Below are 19,523 nucleotides of genomic sequence, written 5' to 3'. Positions count from 1 at the left end.
TCTTAATTTGTGTTTCACAGATGAACGAAGGTTTTACGGGGTTGGAACGACATGTGGTGAGTAATTACTTTGGTAATCAATGAGAGATTTTCATTTTTGGGTGAACTGTTGCTTTAAGCAGGCTAAGCATATGTTTCATTGTTTAGACACAGCATGTGCAAATAAGAAGATGTTGGATGAAGACCATGAGGGTGATTGGGGACTGTACTTGCTCCACTTCATCTTAATGAAGTGTCACTTAATTATGTCCTCTTTGTTATTGTTTATTTACATTTCCACTGAGCACGTGAACAAATGCTTGCTGTTCTTGCTTTTGAGCTTGCCTTTTGCATCTGTCAGTTACCAAGACCACTTGTATTAAGAGTAAAGCTGACAAATGATTTGAACACTTATCTCAGAGGTTTTGCAACAGCATCCTACGACATGTATTTGGTGGGTTAAGAACTGATTGATTAATTTTGGATTTCTTTCAGCAATTTACCTAATACATGGTTTGGGGTGAGGATTTACTCCGTTAGCCGCGGCCATATTGGAGATACGCGGATGTAAACAACAGCATGGATTGCACGGTTAATGAATTTCTGAATATGTTGTTCTGCTCATTTTTGCTGTCTAAACCATGGAAAAAATGTGTGGAAGCTGCTTAGTCGTATAGAGAGGGACTAAGTGAGCATGAAAGGGCGCAATGTTTTGACAAACTAAAATTAATAGGTGATAAAGATACATACGAACAGTATTAAGATATTAGCATAATATTTCACCTACCTGACCGGAAATGCCAAGAACAATCACGAATGTTGAGATTTTTGCGCTGGACATCCTGGTTCAGATTGGCCAACCACAAATGCCTTTTGTTCCTCTTCTCAGTTTTTTCCACTCTACTCCTTGATTTGTCCTTGATATACCTTTTGGCAGTCTATAGTACTCCAAAAGTAGCCATACGGCCCACAATACAGCCCAAAACATGACTATAATTTACCATTTTCAGCAGCAATAATCAACAAAATATGCAAGTTTTGTTCAGTTCAGTGGCATTGTTTACATTCAGTGTCGCCAATATGGCCGATTGATGACACAATAAACTAAACCTAGATTCAGTGGCTGAAAAAAATGAAATCAAATGCTTAAACGTACTGTTTATTTAGGTTTGTTTTGTGCTCAAAACAAAAAGCAAGATTATATCACTGTCCAGACTGTTCTGCAGGGCACAAATCAGTATAAAAAAAGTTTCATTTTTAGGTTCAAAACATTTTTCATGTAGTTACATGTGTTGTAGATCCTGTAGTAAAATGGCACATAAAAGTATCACAGCACTACCACATTGTTGTACATGAAAAATGGTAATATCACAGTATTCTTCAAAGTATCTTGTAATTAACAGTGTGTCAATACCACCTGAAATAATCATTATTTTGTCCAATGGAAATCCATAACAAACATGTCCGCAACAACATTAATCTGAATCAAGTATAGCAGTTTTTGATCTGTCCCACTTTTACAAAGATGTTTTGGCAAATTCATTTAATCTTCACTGGACAGAAAAACAAAGGCACATTCAGTGAATATTTCCAGTGGCAAAAATCCTCAACACTTAATTTATAAAAAGACATATTATTTAAACTAGCAGTATAAAACTAGAGTCCAGCAGGCTGTAAAATACTTCACAATTTTTGTCTTTTAAAGCTGTAACACTCTCAGCTGTAACATCACAGAGATGAGAATGAAGCTGCAATGTGTGGTGGAAAAAGATCCATAAATGTAGCACGAAGCTGCAATTAAAACCACACAAAGCAAAATCAACAGCAAAATATCCCAGTTCCAGTGTATCTGAATCACACAAATACATGTACACTTAGTGTACAATATGACACAGACAAACTAGTATTTTTGTTTTTTTGTCCACTAATAATCAAATATCGTCATATATCTGCAAATATCAGTGGAAGTTTTTCTGGCTTTTATCGTTCTTTAAGCATGTAACCTGGCATTTTGAAACCGGTGAACTATAACTTTAAGAAACCATGTCTTTAGTATGAAAATACTTAACTTTCTACCTATTAAGAATATAAGTAGTCAGTTGGCGATTCAGTAATCTTGTGTGTTAAAAGTCAGAATTAAAATAACCAAAACTGACAGAAATGGTAGAACATGTGCCAATCTATTGGCCGATGTCAACTCATCAGAAAATATGGCCTTTTATTTCTTTGCTATTTGGTTCACATCATAAAACCAGCAGCAAACAATGGCAGCTCTGTAAAAGCCCTTTAATACACTCAGTAACTTTTTTGGTTAATCTAACCTATAAAAGCATAGGCATAAAAACCTAGGTAATTTTGCTCAGCAAGCCTAGTAGGCTGTTTAGGAGAAAACTGTCAGTGGTGTTCTACAACGAGATGTGCTCACAGTCCTGAAGTACAGAATTATACATCGACAGTGTTTAGCTGAGTCCTCGAGGTCTCTGTTTCCTCAAGGATCTTACATTTCCTCTCCAGTCCAGTGTAGGAACAAACAAGCATGTCTCTGTGGATGTTCAGTGGTGGTAGTATGGGTGAAAGAGTCTCTCGGGGGCACAGATGCTAAGAGCTGAATGCGTGTGAAGCAGTAACCGGGGGAAACGAGAGGTAAAATATACCACGAAGCCATCAGGGACTTCACCGAGAGCTGTCTGAACCTCTGGTGGGAGCTCATGATAATGATGCTTCTGTTGAAAAACATTAGAAGAAAGGTTTTATATTATATTATTAGTGCTCATATGTTTGGGGTCAGTATTTTTATTTAATTTTTTTAAATAAATGAATACATTCATGGTTTATTGAAGATGAAAATTACACTTTAAAATAGCATAAAAATTTTTAATAATATATTACAATATTTCTGTTGTACTGTACTTTTATTTAAATAAATGCAGCCTTGATGAGCATAAGAGACTTAGAAAAATCTGCCAAGCATTCAAAAGTTTGGTGTTACTAAGATTTTTTTTTTTTTTTAATTAATTAATTAATTTTTTGAAGGTGAAAATTTAGCTTTGCCAACAGAGGAAAAAATATATTAAAATAGAATAATAGTTTGTAAAAATATTTTACAATATTTCTGTTTTTACTGTATTTTTTTATCAAATAAATGCAGCATTGCTGAGCATAAGAGACTTAAATGTTAATAACTTACCAACCCTAAACTTTTATGATGTTATGTTCTGTTATGTTGGTATATTATATTATATTATATTATATTATTTTATATTATTATAACCATTCAAAAGTTTTGTCACTAAGATTTTTTTATTTTTTGAAAGAATTTTTCTTTTTTTTTTTTTAGCAAGGGCACATTAAATTGATATATTAATATTAAATATATTAAATTGATATATTGATATATTAAATATTTGTCATCATGATAATTATTTATTTTTTAAAGTATATTAAAGCAGTTTAACAGAAAACAGTTCTTTTAAATTGCAATAATGTCACAATATGACTGTTTTTTAAAACATTTAAAAAATCTTACAGACCCCCTTATTATATTATATTATATTATATTATATTATATTATATTATATTATATTCTGTTTTTACTGTTTTCAAATAAATGCAGCCTTGATGAGCATAAGAGACTTCAACCAACCCAAACCCTACCAACCCTAAACTTTTAAATATTATTATTATTATATTATATTATAACCATTCAAAAGTTTTGTGCAACTAAGATTTTTGTTTTTGGAAAGAAATAATTTTTTTCAGCAAGGATGCATTAAATTGATTAAAAGTGATCTGTAAATTCAGCTTTGCCAACAGAGGAATAAATTACATTTTAAAATATTATTAAAATAGTTTTTTTTTAATTGTATTTTGTATCAAATTAATGCAGCCTTGAACATAAGTGACTTAAACATTAAAACTTACCACACTTATTATATTATATTGTGTTGTGTTGTGTTATTATATTATATTATATTATATTATTAGTGCAATATGAATTGTTTTGTTTTAGTCATTATTTACTTTTATATGCAAAACATTTCATATGTAAAAACACATGAACACTTACTTTATTTCTCATTGCTCTAAGCAGGTCTCTCACAGAGTTTCCTTTATATGTACGAAATTTTCTAAGATCTGCCAGATGGAAAAATTTTATATTAGACATATAAATATACATGGATGAATAAACATTTTATTTCATACACACCAAACCATTCCACATTTTATTCAATATTTCTATAAATTAAAAATGTTATAGTATTTTTGTAATGGTAATTTGTAGTGCTTACCAGCCTGCAGTGGTGGCGATATGTGCATCCTCCAGTTAGTTCTTACAACAAATCTGCCAGAGCTCTCCAGACGGGCCACTATGGCGCTGTCTGCCGGCTCCTTCTCTATTCTGTCACTGACATCCTACAGCCAAACAACAACGTCAGCACTGCACTTTCTCATTAGACCCTTCAATAAACAAACAAACACACACACCTGAAAGAACTGCAGCTGTTTCTCTGGGCTCCAGAAAAAGGGATGTTTGAGGACAGACGCTGCTGAGGGACGCATTTCTGGTTCAGCATTGATCATCCGCTCAATCAGATCTCTGCCAATCACATCCTCTACACCAAAACAGCCAAACAACACAGTTATTAGTTAATGCTAGAAATGTTAAAATGGCCAAATAATGGTCTGTTTTATTTAAGGTTTTAAAAAACATTTCTACATTTATGTTCGTGATAACACAATACATGCATTTATAAATTCATGCATGCACAAACCATGTATGTCCTCCATAAAGTGGTCGAGGTTATAGACTCCAGAAAGGATATTAGCTTGACGCCGCAGAGTATCACCAAACGGATGCTGTCCTTTGGACGTCACATAATAAAACACACATCCGGCTGAAAATATATCCACAGCACTTGTCTAAAGACAGAAAATTAGAGGGAAAAGGAGACAAACTTAAACAGAATATATCTTATTTAGTGATTTTTTTTATTGAATTCAGCAGACCATATGCAATGTCTACAGGACATACAGGGTTCCCTTTTGGAGCATTTATGAGTAATTCAGGGGCAATCCAGCCTTCGGTTCCTGGTATTCCAGAGCGTAGGCTGAAACTATGGCGACCATCTGGAAGCTTCTTACACAAGCCGAAATCTGAGATCACCGCCCGGACTCGACCCAATGCACCCGGGAGAGAGAGTAAAATATTCCGTGGCTTTAAATCCCTGTGAACTGAGTACAAGAGGGACAGATTACAAATGACAGTGGGTTGGTCGGCTTGCATGCATGTATGCCTTCAACATCCAGTTACTCAATGGCAATTAATAAACATTAGTGTAATGCAATACTAATTGCGCTTTTAAGAATTTTCAGGAAGGAAGTTATGATTGGAATTGTTGCTATGGCAACTGTGACTCACCAATATTGAGGGAGTGCAGGTGACTGAGGCCACACATAGTCTGGTCAAGCAGGGACACTGGGTTCAGGTCTGAATAAGGACAGCTTGGGTCCTCCACATACTACAAACAAAACAGAAAACCCAAATCAGATTGCATTTGAAACTGAAATCACAGTTGATTATACTAATGAATAGGAATACTAAAAATGTTATTATACAGTTTAAAGAAAATAGAAAATGCAGTACAGTACAAGAATATTGTCATATTAGTAGTGGCATATTGCTAAAGTCCTTATAGAAATCATAGTTTTTGTCTTGCTTTTTAGTAGAAACATCTAAATCCTTAAACCATCTTTAAGGAATTTTGCATATTCGTCAGAAAATGCATCTTGAATATAAGTGCATTTGCACTTGGCTTTGCAGATACTTTAAGCATAAATCTCACTCATTTTTGTTAGATATCTCAAACTTTTACAAAGCATTTTTTTGCTCAAATGAACTCAAATAAAGCTAAAATGAAATAAATGTTAAATGAAAAACGTAAACTTAAAAAAAAAAACCTTAATTAGAAATGTATTCAAAATATGTTAAGAAAGTATTCAAATTACCAAAACTATAACTGAAATAAAAAAAAAAAAAAAGACAAACAAAATCACTAAAACCTAAACTAAAATGAAAACTAAAATATCAAAATAAAAGCTAATCGAACATATAGCAGTTTATTAATACTAAAATAACCAAACGAAATACTAATAATACTGCATGTTTGTTAAGTGGTTCAATGCTGTTATTGTTAGCTAAAAAAAGCGTTTCTGTTAATTGAAATAGAGCTGAAATAAAATAAAATATAAATATTAGATGAAAAACGTAAAAAACATAAAAGTCTATTCAAAAGTATGTTAAGCAAGAAAGTAACAAAATGAATAAAACTGAAATGAAAATGAAGCTAACAAGTATTTAAAAAACAAACAAACAAGAACTAATTTAACTAAATTACTGAAACCTAAACCTAAGAATTTAAATTTTAAATTAGATAAATTTTTTATCTAAAAATAAAAGCTAACTGAACATATAACAGTTATGGTTTATTAATACTAAAATAACTAAAAAAAATTTTTAATAAAAACACTGCATGGTTTTGTTCAGTGGTTTGCCCATGTTATTGTTAACTAAAACTAAAACTTTTAAAACATGTTTTTGTTAATTGAAAGCTGAAATAAAATATAAATATTAGATGAAAAACAAATCAGAAGTGTGTTCAAGAAAGAAAGTATTAAAATTACTAAAACTGAAATAAAAATAAAGCTAAAAAGTATTTTAAAAAAATTAATTACTGAAACCTAAACTAAAATGAGAACTGAAAATATAAAAATAAAAGCTAATTCATCATATGAATAAATACTATAAAAGTATAATAATACTAAATTAATCTGTAAATTGTATTGTGTATATTATATTTTACTTTATTACATTATATTATACTTCTTATTATACAACTAGCCTAACTCTAACCCTAAATGCACAGTTCAAACAGATTTTCTTGTTGGCCACTGGTTGACGTTTTCATTCAAATGATAAAATTCTCATGTTCCTGCCTCATATAGACTAACTTCATAAATCACGATGAAACAATGAAAAGCGGAAAGCAAAGGAGTACCACTTAAATGCACTCCTGTGTTCTCAAAACACACTCAATGAAACACACCTGCTGCAGTGTAGCGGCACACAGCTCTATGGCGATGTAAGTGAACTGTCTGTCCCGCTCTGTACAGAAGTAACGGATGACATTGGGATGCTCGTCTGATTCACGCAGAAGCTGAACCTCTCGCTCTGCAAACTCCACACACTCCGGAAGGATGCGCTTTACCGCCACACGTCGACCGTCAAAATGACCCCTGCATGTATAACACAAGTGAATTTAAGGTAAAGAACAACCAACCGAACCAAACCAGTGGAAAAACCTAGTATCACAATCCATAATAACCCACCTGAACACAAAGGTTCCTTCTGTCCCATGGCCCAACACCTCAGCAGGGCTGAAAGAGATTTTACCAACTTCCACAACATCAGGCTGTTCACCTGAAAAATATAAGTTAAAACACAAATAACTAAAGGCTTAAATTATAGTGAACAACATATAGATTTGTAAATGAAATAAACTGCTGCAAAAGCAAAAAAAATAAAAATAAATAAAAAATAATGGGCCTCATTCATGAAATACAAGCAGAACAATTTTCTGTGTTAATTATTCACAAAATAATTCTTGAAAAATAATAATTCTTATAATCAATCATAAAAGCAACAATTTTGTTAAGAATAGTTTGGAATAAATTGGATTTTTTTGTGTGTGTTACATGAATAAAGCTCAATATTTTACATGGATATAGAATAGTTTCCATACTCTGTGATTGGCCAGCTGTCGTTACTGGGGTGGAGTCTTTGCTTGAGAATGGCTGAGTTTGATTGGATGCAACAGAACTAGTCTTCTCTGAATGGCTGTGGTTGTTGTAAGATGAAGTTGAGGGCGGAGCATTTGGTTCTGTGTTAGTGCTCTGATTGGTCAACACCGGCAGAGGGTTGGAATCCACTGGCTCTTCAGATCTTTGGGATTTTTTGACAGGCTGATTGAAAAGAGAAGAACAGACTGTTTTTATTCCTGTTTATATATATTATATACATATACATCAGTGATAGGCAACTGTCCTGCAGAGTTTATCTCCAACCCTAATCAAACACACCTGCCTGTAGAGCTTTCTAGTGATCTTGAAGACACTGATTTGCTTGTTCAGGTGTGTTTGATTAGGGTAAGAGCTAAACTCTGCAGGACAGTGGCCCTCCAGCTCTGAAGTTATATTCAAAATACACTCTTTACTACACACCCTTTTGTGGGTTAGGAAGGCAATCCACGCTCCCAGCAGCAGTGTCACCACCAGCACGGTCATGGGGTCAGAGGTCAGGGAGTCTGGCAACACGGGGGAAGAGCTGTGCTTTGTTACCGGTGGCAACTGTAAACACAAGATGACAAGTTTGTGCTTGGCTGTTCAGAAAGCTTGCAATTTCATCATGCATGAGATGTCTCAGCTACATTTGAGGTCAAAAGTTTACATCCACCTTTCAAAATCATTAAAACTGTTATTTATTTTAGCAAAAATGTGAGGGATCATACAAAATGCATGTTATTGTTTATTTATTGACCTGAATAAGATATTTTACATAAAAGATGTGTAGTTTATGTATAGTCCACAAGAGAAAATAATAATTGAATTTATAAAAAATGACCTGGTTCAAAAGTTTACATCCCCTTGATTCTTAATACTGTGTTGTTACCTGAATGATCCACAGCTTTTTTTTTGTTTAATGATAGTTGTTCATGAGTCCCTTGTTTGTCCTGAACAGTTAAACTGCCTGCTGTTCTTCAGAAAAATCCTTCAGGTCCCACAATTTCTTTGGTTTTCCAGCATTTTTGTGTATTTGAACCCTTTCCAACAATGACTGTATAATTGTGAGATCCATCTTTTCACACTGAGGTCAACTGAGGGACTCAGACGCAACTATTACAGAAGGTTCAAACACTCACTGATGTTCCAGAAGGGAAAAACATGCATTAAGAGCCAGGGGTGAAAACTTTTGAACAGAATGGAAATGTGTACATCATACTTTTTCATTTAGTACTGCCCAGAAGATACTTACAGAAGATAAAATAAATTAAATTTATCCTGATCTTCAAATTCAACAAGTTTTCACCCTCCAGCTCTTAATGCATTGTGTTTCCTTCTGGGGCATCAGTGAGTGTTTGAACCTTCTTTAATAGTTGCATATGAGTTCATCAATGTGTGAAAAGATGAATGTCAAAATCAAAGGGTTCAAATGCACAAAAATGCTGAAAAACCAAAGAATTTGTGGGATCTGAAAGATTTTTCTGAAGAACAGCAGGCAGTCCAGGACAAACAAGGGACTCATGAACAACTACACTAAACAAAACAAAAAAAAAAACACACCTGTGGATCATTCAGGTAACAACAAAGCGTGAACAATCAAGAGGATGTAAACTTTTGAACCGGGTTATTTTTTATAAATTCAACTATTTATTTTCTCTTGTGGACTATATGTAAACATATTTTATTTAAAATATCTTATTCAAGTCAGTACTAAATAAGCAATAACATGCATTATGTATGATCTCCTGCATTTTTGCTAAAATAATTAACATTTTTAATGATTCTGAAAGGGGGATGTAAACTTTTGACCTCAACTGTTTTCAGTGATTTTCAGTGAAGAATAACTTAGACACACCTCTTCTACAAGTGCTTAACCACCTCACACCCTTAAACCAATGTACTTATGCATTTACACACTCACAAAAAAATGTGCTAATCTAGTTGTCAAATAAACTTGCCATTGAATATTATTGGGTCCTTGATGAATTGTTTTTATTTCTTCTTTGTAAGTCACTTTGGATAAAACCATATGCTAAATGCATAAATGTAAATATGAATGTAAAATTAAGTCATTTTTTTTCCAAAACTATTATATAGCTCCATAAGATTTAGAGGATATGGCTGAAGTTGTATAGATTACTTGGTACACTTTTTATGGAACACTTTTATGGTATTTTTATGGTATTATTAGCATTTTTTTTTACAGTTTATGAAAAACAAAAGCGTGAACATTATGCAAAATGTCCCTTTATGTGTTTTTACTAAAGAAATAATGTAATGCAGGTTTAGAACAACATGAAGGTGAATACATCACTTTTTAATTTCTGAGTGAACTGTGCATTGGACTTACTGGGTGAGATGGAGAACGGAAAGAAGAACCAGAACCTCGAGGTGGGATGACATCACCAGAGCGCTGCAGGTTCTCTGGGAAATCTCTCAGCATGGTGGTGTGAGCCAAAGGAGGGATTTCATGGTGACCTGCTCACACACACATAGACATACAGACAAAGCTACATATGCATAGATATAATACAATCTTTTTTAAATGCATAACTAATATTAATTGACATTGAATAACTGAATAAACATTAAAGAGATAGTTTACCCAAAAATGGAAATTCTGTCATTAACTACTCACCAAATGTCGTTCCAAACCCGTAAGACAAATTAAGATATTTTTGATTAAATCCAAGAGCTTTCTGAACCTGCATAGACAGCAATGCAACTGACACATTCAAGGCCCAGAAAGGTAGTAAGGACATTGTTAAAATAGTCCAATGACATCAGTGCTTCAACCTTAATTTTATGAAGCTACGAGAATACTTTTTGTCCATAAAGAAAACAAAAACGACTTTATTAAACGGTCCATGGTTGAACCACTGATGTCATATAGACTATTTTGTTGATATCCTTACTACCTTTCTGGGCCTTGAACGTGGTAATTGCATTGATGTCTATGCAGGGTCAGAAAGCACTCGGATTTCATCAAAAATCTTAATTTGTGTTCTGAAGATTAACAAAGGATTTAAGGGTTTGAAACATGAGGGTGAGTAATTAATAACCCTTTAAACTGTGTGTTTTGTAGCACGTGTATTTATCTTGAAGTGCGTATGTAAGTGAGCAAAATTTAGAGTGTACATAAATGATAAATGGATTGTGTTCAAGTGTTGGCCATACCAATCAGCAACCAATGATTCTGCAGAGAATTGCTGCTTCCTGGTGGATATTTCACGTCAGTGCTGGGTGTGATCTCACACTCAGGCCGCCCATTACCCATTGTGACATCTGCTGTGACTGGCCCCTCAATGCGTGCAAGAGTGAGCCCTTTTGGCTGCCATAGGAACAGGATATTGTTAATCACAAGGCAGTTTTACTGTTGGTTTTGACAAATAAATAGCAGCACTTACCACTATTGCCACACCTTGGTGCACAAGAGAGCTAGAAGCATACAGATGAGAGTCTGTCTTGCCAACATAGAGAGTAGGACTATGAAAATATGCACACATAAAAACACAATTACTTTATAATAAGGTAATCACTTGATCATTTGTTTTATAGTTAATCACCTTTTTTAAAAAAGGCATACAGGTTTGGTACAAAAGGGTGAGTAAATGATGACAGAACTAATTTTTGGGGTGGTGAATTATCCCTATAAATAGATGTGTTTTTGAAAGATTACTGTCTTACACTAGCTGAGTCTTAGTGCTGTGGTTCTCCTTTGTGAAGTGGTACATCCACTTCATGGTGTGGGACTGTGTGTTTTCTGCAGTGAAGGTGAGGTAACGCAGGGTTTCTGTTGCGACCGTCAGATGAGGCGCTCGCCGCAGACTGTCCTGACTCCATAAGTAAAACCCTGCCACTGGCGACTCAAACTTTTGCATCCACAAGACCTCACCAGAGTCCCGATCCACCGTAACCACCAGACCGTCCCCGCTGGACGCAAAGTGTGACATCTCTGTGATACACAGACACACGCAAATGTGACGATATCTAAAATTACCCCTAAAAAATATAGATTGGCTTGTAAAATCTATGCATGTGTGGTGAAGAACTTACTATATTCATATTTTTTGTCATCATAGAGAGGTGCGGAGTAGTCGTTGTAGGTGGCATTCCAGCGGAGTTCCTGAGTCTTCGTATCATACATGGTGATCATATATTCTGCAGACATGCGCGTGGATACATGCATTACATACACAACCAGTCAAAAGCTTGGGCTGGGTAAAATTTCCAAAAAAGTATTTTATGCTCACTAAGGCTGCATTTATTTGATAAATGCTATTATTTTGATTATGTGAAATGGTTGCACTTAGTGAGCTACTGGCACTACCTGTTGTTATTTTTCCCGCAATACAGCTGTGGAAATAAAATACTGATACGATGACCACAGTTACTGAAACAGCTTCCAGGTGGCGATGGATATAAGCGTAGACTTAAACCAAATGCCGTACCATTGATTTTTCCCCACAGGAAGTCTTAAAGCCCTTGGATATCATGTGAAATCCGCTCTGAGAAACTCCTTCAGTGGCCGCAGTGTCATGATAAGTGTCGGCATGTTTACCTCGTGCCCTCATGCCAGGATGGCATCTAGTGTTTCTTGTCTCTGCCATTTGTCAGCTCTTTCGGTAGCTGTGGTCTACTAAATTCCTCAAAGGTATCAGGGCTTTAGGATTATGTATAAATGTCAATTTCAAAAAATGGACTCATGGATTTATGACTAGTTTTGTGGTTCAGGGTCACATATATACATGTGCAATGTCAGAATGACTCAGGGTGTATTTATAATAGAGACAAGGTTCATGTATGTGTGTTCGGACCTGTACGACCAATGAACAGCAGAGGGGCAGAGGGGCAAATGGAGTCTGAAGAGGAGGTGCTCAGGCTTGTCTGTTTTTCACCTGTCTGAGGATCAACCACAAACCAAGTGTCCTGTTTTTTACCTAGAGAAATGCACAAAGTACAATAAAAAAAAGAGCGTACAAGGGCATGGAGCTTGTTATCAAGGTTCCACTCTGCAAAATAGTACGTCCATGACTTTTAAGCTTTTATTTATTTTCATACATTTTGAAAGATCACAATCAGCTGGAAATCACTTTTTCAAAAACTAATGTGCTCGGGAAACCTTCATTACCTCAAAATCATATATCAAACACAGATTTCACCAAAAACATTACAACACAAAAACATTACCCGTGTAGAGCACCCCATCAGAGCTCCTGCAGGGAGAAGACTGGACCAGTTCTGGAATAGTGAACGGGAGTTTCTGAGAAGAGAAGATCCATAAACGACTGAGCTACAAATCTCTGACAAACACACTCGCACCCCTGCCGATGAAACTCACCATCAGACCCTCTTTGCGCTTGCCTCCTAGTACATACAGACTGCCATCACTGGGATCTGGTAGAAAGCCTGGCCTACAAAAGGAAACAGACTTTAAAGTTGGATCACAAAATGTTGGCATTATGTACCATAAAGGCGTGAGACCTAAATGCAATTTTAAAACAGTAACTAAATTGTATTTGGCTAATGGTAATAGTGTTCAATATACTACATGGCTTGAGTGATGTCATTAATTAGAGAATGTTGTTTCAGACAAAAAAGCAAGTTATTACATTTATTTTATTACAGTTATTACATCAAGATACTGTTTTTCAAACATTATTGACATTAAGATCTTTCAAGATGTTATTTACTTTTTTAAATTAATATTTAATTTTATATTTACTTTTACCCTGCAAGGATTGATTACACTAACCAAAAGTGACAATAGCAGCATTTATAATGTTACCAAAGACTTCTATTTTAAATAAACACTGTTCTTCTGAACCTTCTATTCATCAAAGAATCCTGAAAAAAATATATTATGGTTTCACAGTTTCATGTAATATTTCAAATATTAGGTAGCGCAACTGTTTTCAACTGTTTTGATGATAAGAAATGTTACTTGAGCAACAAATCAGCATATATTTCTGAAGATCATGATACAGAAGACTGGAGTAATGTCAGATTAAAAAATTATTTAATTCTAAATATATTTTAAATTTACAGTAAAATAAAAAAAAATGTTTATTTTAAATAGTAATATTTCACAATATTACTTTTTTTTAAATGTATTTTCACTGTATTTCACTTTGATGAGCATGAGTGACTTTCAACAACATTTTTTAAAATCTTACCAATCCTAAATGTAGTAGTGTACATTCATAAACTGTTAAACACTTACTCTTGGAAATAGGTAGGAACCTGTATGATGGGATCTAGAGAGAGAGAGAGAGAGAGAGAGAGAGAGAGAATGGTTATGGAAGTTGTTTGGCAGATTATACTACAATTACAATACTCTTAAAAATACGTCATGGAATAACATTTTAAGTAACAACAAAATCAGCACTGCATGATAATTTTCTTTTTATTATCATTTGTCATAATGCACATACATGCATGCAGATACACACACACCTTCCTTTAGTGTCCATTTGATGTCTCCGGTCTGTTTACTGACGGCATGCAGATTTCCATCCAATGTAGAAACAAAGAGCAAAGATTCTGGGAGAGAGACTGAACTTCCTCCCTCACACTGAAAGAGAAACCAGTAAAACACCTTTTCACAAACCACACTGAAGATATCAGACTATTTAAAACTAATCGCTACCTGATACGTATCCGGAAATACCCACAGTGTGTTCTCTTGAAACTGACTGAGTGTGTGTGTTTGGCTATACTTGTGAAGTCCAATATTTTTAAAATCACGTTTAGCTTTAAATCTAATAATGCCAACTTGTCTGTTAAAGTTAGATTTAGGGGGAGGGTATATAGGCCAATATAGCTTCAGAGGTGTGTATGTGTGTTTGTGTTAGAGAGTATGGTTAACAGTCAACGGCTATTAACCAGGATATCCTCCTTTCTAACGCCACTCCTATATTTACCAAAAAACTGCCTGCCATTATATGACTGAGAAGGTCATCTTTAAATGAGTCAATATTACTCACTATGTTTTTCATTTTTGTTTCAAATTTCTTATTCCTTTTTCACATGATTTTAAGTAACATTTTTTGAATCTTGTGACATATTCAGTTCACTGCTGTAAGATATCTATCTAACCCCCTACTGACACCATATCCATTATGTAATGTATAATAAAGTTCACTGTGTATAACTTGCAGAAACATGGCAACACAGAATACAATTATTATTTATTTGAGGGTGTACAATATTTTACATTTAAGATAGTATATTACCTTAGTTCAAACTAAACCTAAAGCTCTAAGTGATTAAAAGAAATTATCATATAGCCCACCTAACTTAAAACTCACTACTCTATTTTCACACACATTCATGGCAACTCTTGTTATAATAACACACATGCACCCGCTCTGGGAACAATGCATCATGGATTGCGCGAGCTCTCCAGCACAAGGCCTATTAAGCGCGTGCCTATGCAGGTCTCGTGCTCAGGTTCGGGTTATTTGACACTATTGTAGGAACACAAACCGAAATGAGCTTAAAAAACATCAGTTAATGGGGTTGTGTTTCCAACTTCTTCCAAACTTTTTGCCTGATTCACACACATAATGAGCAAATATGTATTTTTTTTCTTTTTTTTAAGTTAGTGGGATGGGACTGTGAAGGGTCCATGAGCCAGTATTCAAACTGTGGAGACCTGAAGCACAACTGCGCCATATGTCGGCATGCTGCCCACAAGGCTATCGGCCCTAACCCGAATCAGTCTTTTGAACAAATTTTTGGGCTAGCTGTCTCTTTACACCAGTAAATATATATTTATAATTATTTTTGAAATTCAGCTTCTATGAAAACATTAAAGCTCTAAAATAAATAAATAAATAAATACTCATATTTGATTACAAATACAGGAAAATGTAATATTGTGAAATATTGCAATTTAAAATAGTGGTTTTCTATTTTAATATACTTTAAAATAGAATTTATTTCTGTGATGCAAAGCTGAATTTTCAGAATCATTACTTCAGTCTTTAGTGTTAATTATAAAACACCAATTATTGGTGTTATATTATTCGAACCGATTGGCCAAAATGAATCTGACTCACATTATTTATTATTATTAGTAAATTCTCATTGTATTATACTACTTTATTAAATATCATAAAATATAATAATAATAAAAATATTAATTAATTTATTTATTAATTTATTAAATTATGTTTATTTGTTTATTATTTTTAATTATCATTCCAGAATCCCAAAGCACATATTTAGTATAGAAAACCCATTAGATGCAACCTACAGTACCTAATCAAAACCATAATTACCATAAGTCAAAACACTAACTATTTCACAACATAATGAATGCTAAAAACCTGTGCTGGGACGTCTAGTGACGCTGTTGAGTGAATCAGGTTTTTGAAGAAGTTTGATTTGTCCAAATGACTCGCACGCATTATTCATTATTTTCAGTAAATTATCAATATATTATTATTACATTATTAATTTTAAAAAAGTAATATATAATAATAATGTGTAATGGTTGTTTAATTATTATTTATCACTTTTAATTATAATTTCAGGAACCCCAGAGCACACATTTAGTATAGGAAACCCATTAGATGCAACCTACAGTACCTAATCAAAACCATAATTACCATAATTCGCCGCTTCTGAGTGATATATAACTAAGGAATCTGTGAATCGGGTTTTTGAAGAGGTTCGTTCAAATGAACCGATTCGCCTAAATGACTCGCACGCATTATTCATTATTCTTAGTAAATTATCAATATATTATTATTACATTATTATTATAATAAAGTAATATATAATAATAACGTGTAATGGTTGTTTAATTATTAATTATCATTTTTAATTATAATTTCAGGAACCCCAGAGCACACATTTAGTATAGGAAACCCATTAGATGCAATCTACAGTACCTAATCAAAACCACAATTAACATAATTCGCCGCTTCTGAGTGATTTATAACTAAGGAATCTGTGAATCGGTTTTTGAAGAGGTTCGTTCAAATGAACCGATTCGCCTAAATGACTCGCACGCATTATTCATTATTCTTAGTAAATTATCAATATATTATTATTACATTATTATTATAATAAAGTAATATATAATAATAATAATGTGTAATGGTTGTTTAATTGTTTATCATTTTTAATTATAATTTCAGGAACCCCAGAGCACACATTTAGTATAGGAAACCCATTAGATGCAATCTACAGTACCTAATCAAAACCATAATTAACATAATTCGCCGCTTCTGAGTGATATATAACTAAGGAATCTGTGATTCGGGTTTTTGAAGAGGTTCGTTCAAATGAACCGATTCGCCTAAATGACTCGCACGCATTATTCATTATTATTAGTAAATGATCTATATATTATTACTACTTTATTAATTATAATAAATAAATATATAATAATATATATAACGTGTAATGGTTGTTTTATTCTTGTTTATTTATTACTTTTAATTATCATTCCAGGAACCCCAGAGCACCCCGCCTCTGCGTAGCCAAAAATAGATCAACATATCCCTGTCCCAGTGCATTCCCTATGGTGACCAGCAACATAAAGTGGTAAACACATGAGATCCAGTTCCCCCTGTATTTACCTGTGACACGTTTCCAGCGAGGCTAAGCAACAACAGCAGCAACTGTTTCCAGTCCATAATTTCTCCTTGAATCTGACAGCTCTGTGTTTGATTGAAGTTGCGGCGTGTTCTAGGTCCGTGTCAGTAAATATACACTAAGGTCGAACGGGCTCTAAACTCCTCCAACAAAACGCCATCATCACAAAGTACTGGAAAAACTTCACAGCGGCATACTCAGTCACTTACAGTACTGCTACGGTTCAGCAAATGCTTGTAACATGCCAGACAACTCATCCTATATTATAATAACAAATATTGCACATTTCCGTGTTGGGACGGAACTGGTGATGTCACTCAAATCAACGAGCATAGAGTAGAAAACTAGAAGGCACGGCCATGTTTGTTTGATTGACAGTGCGTCTGACCAATCGTGTCTCGCTGCGCCGAGTTGAAAGGCGGAGTTTCGAGAAAACTGGATGTCATTTTAAAACACGTGGAACAATAACAGTTTGTGCCCTGACAATTGATGACAACACGGCCCGTTCGGTCTTTTTTCTTTTACTTTCGAGGTTCAACATAGAATATTCTCTCTGCTTATTAAGTGGGCAAAAGATAATTTTCTGCAGTTTTAGTGCCATCGAAAAAGCAATGTTTTATCACCTCATTAAAATTAAGAAAAATATACTGAAACCTTTTTTTTTATGTTTAGTCGTTTTCTCAACATGGTTATTTGAAACATAAGAATTATACAGATACTGAGCCTGCATAACTAATCTGAATGCAACATACAAAGTGTTAATATAATCTGGGCTAGCTGTCTCTTTACACCAGTGAATATATATTCATAATTATTTTTGAAATTCAGCTTCTATGAAAACATTAAAGCTCTGAAAAAAATAAATAAATACTCTGATTTGATACAGGAAAGAAACTGTAATACTGTGAAATATTGCAATTTAAAATAGTAGTTTTCTATTTTAATATACTTTAAAATAGAATTTATTTCTGTGATGCAAAGCTGAATTTTCAGATTCATTACTCCAGTCTTCAGTGTCAAATGATCCTTCAGAAAACAGTTGTACTGCTTAATATTTATTTATTTATTTGCAACCTGTGATACTTTTTTCAAGATTCTTTGCTGAATAAAACATTAAAAAGAACAGCATTTGTTTAAAATAGAAATCTTTTCTAACAATATACACAACTGTTTAAAGTTTGGGGTCAGTACATTTTTTCTTTCTTTCTGTCTTAATTTCTGTCTGTCTTTCTTTCTATCTAAAAAGCGATAATAAAGACGTGTACTGTTAGATAGGTTTTCTATTCTGAATAAATGCTGTTCTTCTTAACTTTTTACTTATCAAAGAATCCTGAAAAAAGTATCAGCTTCCAAAAAAATATTAAGCAGCACATCTATTTTTAACATTGATAATGAATCAGCATATTAGAATGATTTCTAAAGGATCATGTGACACATGGAGTAATGAATGATGAAAATTTAGTTTTACATCACTATATTTGAAGTATAAATTATATTTCAAACTATATTAAAATAGAAAACTGTTATTTAAAATATAATTTTTAATTAAATATATTTTTTTGAGTTAATATACCCAATATACCACTTTTTATTAAAACACATTAAGGGTTTTAATATATACCATTTGCTGTCCTTTCGTGCAAGATTTTTAGCATCAAGGCCACCAAACGCTAAATGTTTACACACACACACATGCGTAGTTGTCTTTACATCATTTCATATACATTATTTCATATAGAAATGTGTGTGTTAAAACATGTGACAAACAAGCTATCGAAAGATTAATTAATCACTCCTAATTGTTTTTTGGCCCTATTTATTACAAAATGATATATGAAATAACATGTCTGATATATGAAATAACATGTCTAGACTCAAAACTCATCTGTTTAGCTGTGCATTTACTGAATGAGCACTGTGCTTCGTCCGAACTGATTGCATTATGTATAATCATTTTCTGTTTTTAACTGTCTTAAATTTATTTTAAATCAATTTTTAAATCATTTTAAAATTATTATATCAATCAGTTTTTACATTTTACATTTTTGTTTTATTGTTTTGATTATTGTTTTTATGATTATTCTACTTCCTTTTATGTAA

The 19,523-nt window shown here is 33.5% G+C and overlaps 1 protein-coding gene across 1 annotated transcript; it reads right to left on the bottom strand.

Moving 5' to 3' along the window:
- Nucleotides 1-1,112: 1,112 nt before the first annotated feature.
- ern2 (endoplasmic reticulum to nucleus signaling 2) lies at nucleotides 1,113-17,753 on the bottom strand. Its single transcript, XM_051120319.1, has 22 exons — nucleotides 17,408-17,753; nucleotides 14,271-14,388; nucleotides 14,038-14,071; nucleotides 13,156-13,228; nucleotides 13,005-13,077; nucleotides 12,632-12,754; nucleotides 11,871-11,975; nucleotides 11,502-11,769; nucleotides 11,222-11,300; nucleotides 10,992-11,145; nucleotides 10,165-10,292; nucleotides 8,256-8,381; nucleotides 7,778-7,997; nucleotides 7,365-7,455; nucleotides 7,082-7,271; nucleotides 5,398-5,497; nucleotides 5,011-5,210; nucleotides 4,751-4,898; nucleotides 4,464-4,591; nucleotides 4,268-4,391; nucleotides 4,045-4,112; nucleotides 1,113-2,701 (listed from the first exon to the last, which is right to left on the bottom strand). The coding sequence occupies exons 1-22, from the start codon at nucleotides 17,462-17,464 to the stop codon at nucleotides 2,531-2,533; spliced, it is 2,778 nt and encodes a 925-aa protein (XP_050976276.1). The 5' UTR covers nucleotides 17,465-17,753; the 3' UTR covers nucleotides 1,113-2,530.
- Between the last annotated feature and the right edge of the window lie 1,770 nt (nucleotides 17,754-19,523).

Source organism: Labeo rohita, chromosome 1 (assembly GCF_022985175.1).
Source record: "Labeo rohita strain BAU-BD-2019 chromosome 1, IGBB_LRoh.1.0, whole genome shotgun sequence".
NCBI lineage: Eukaryota > Metazoa > Chordata > Actinopteri > Cypriniformes > Cyprinidae > Labeo > Labeo rohita.
This window is presented reverse-complemented; position numbering and strand designations above follow the sequence as displayed.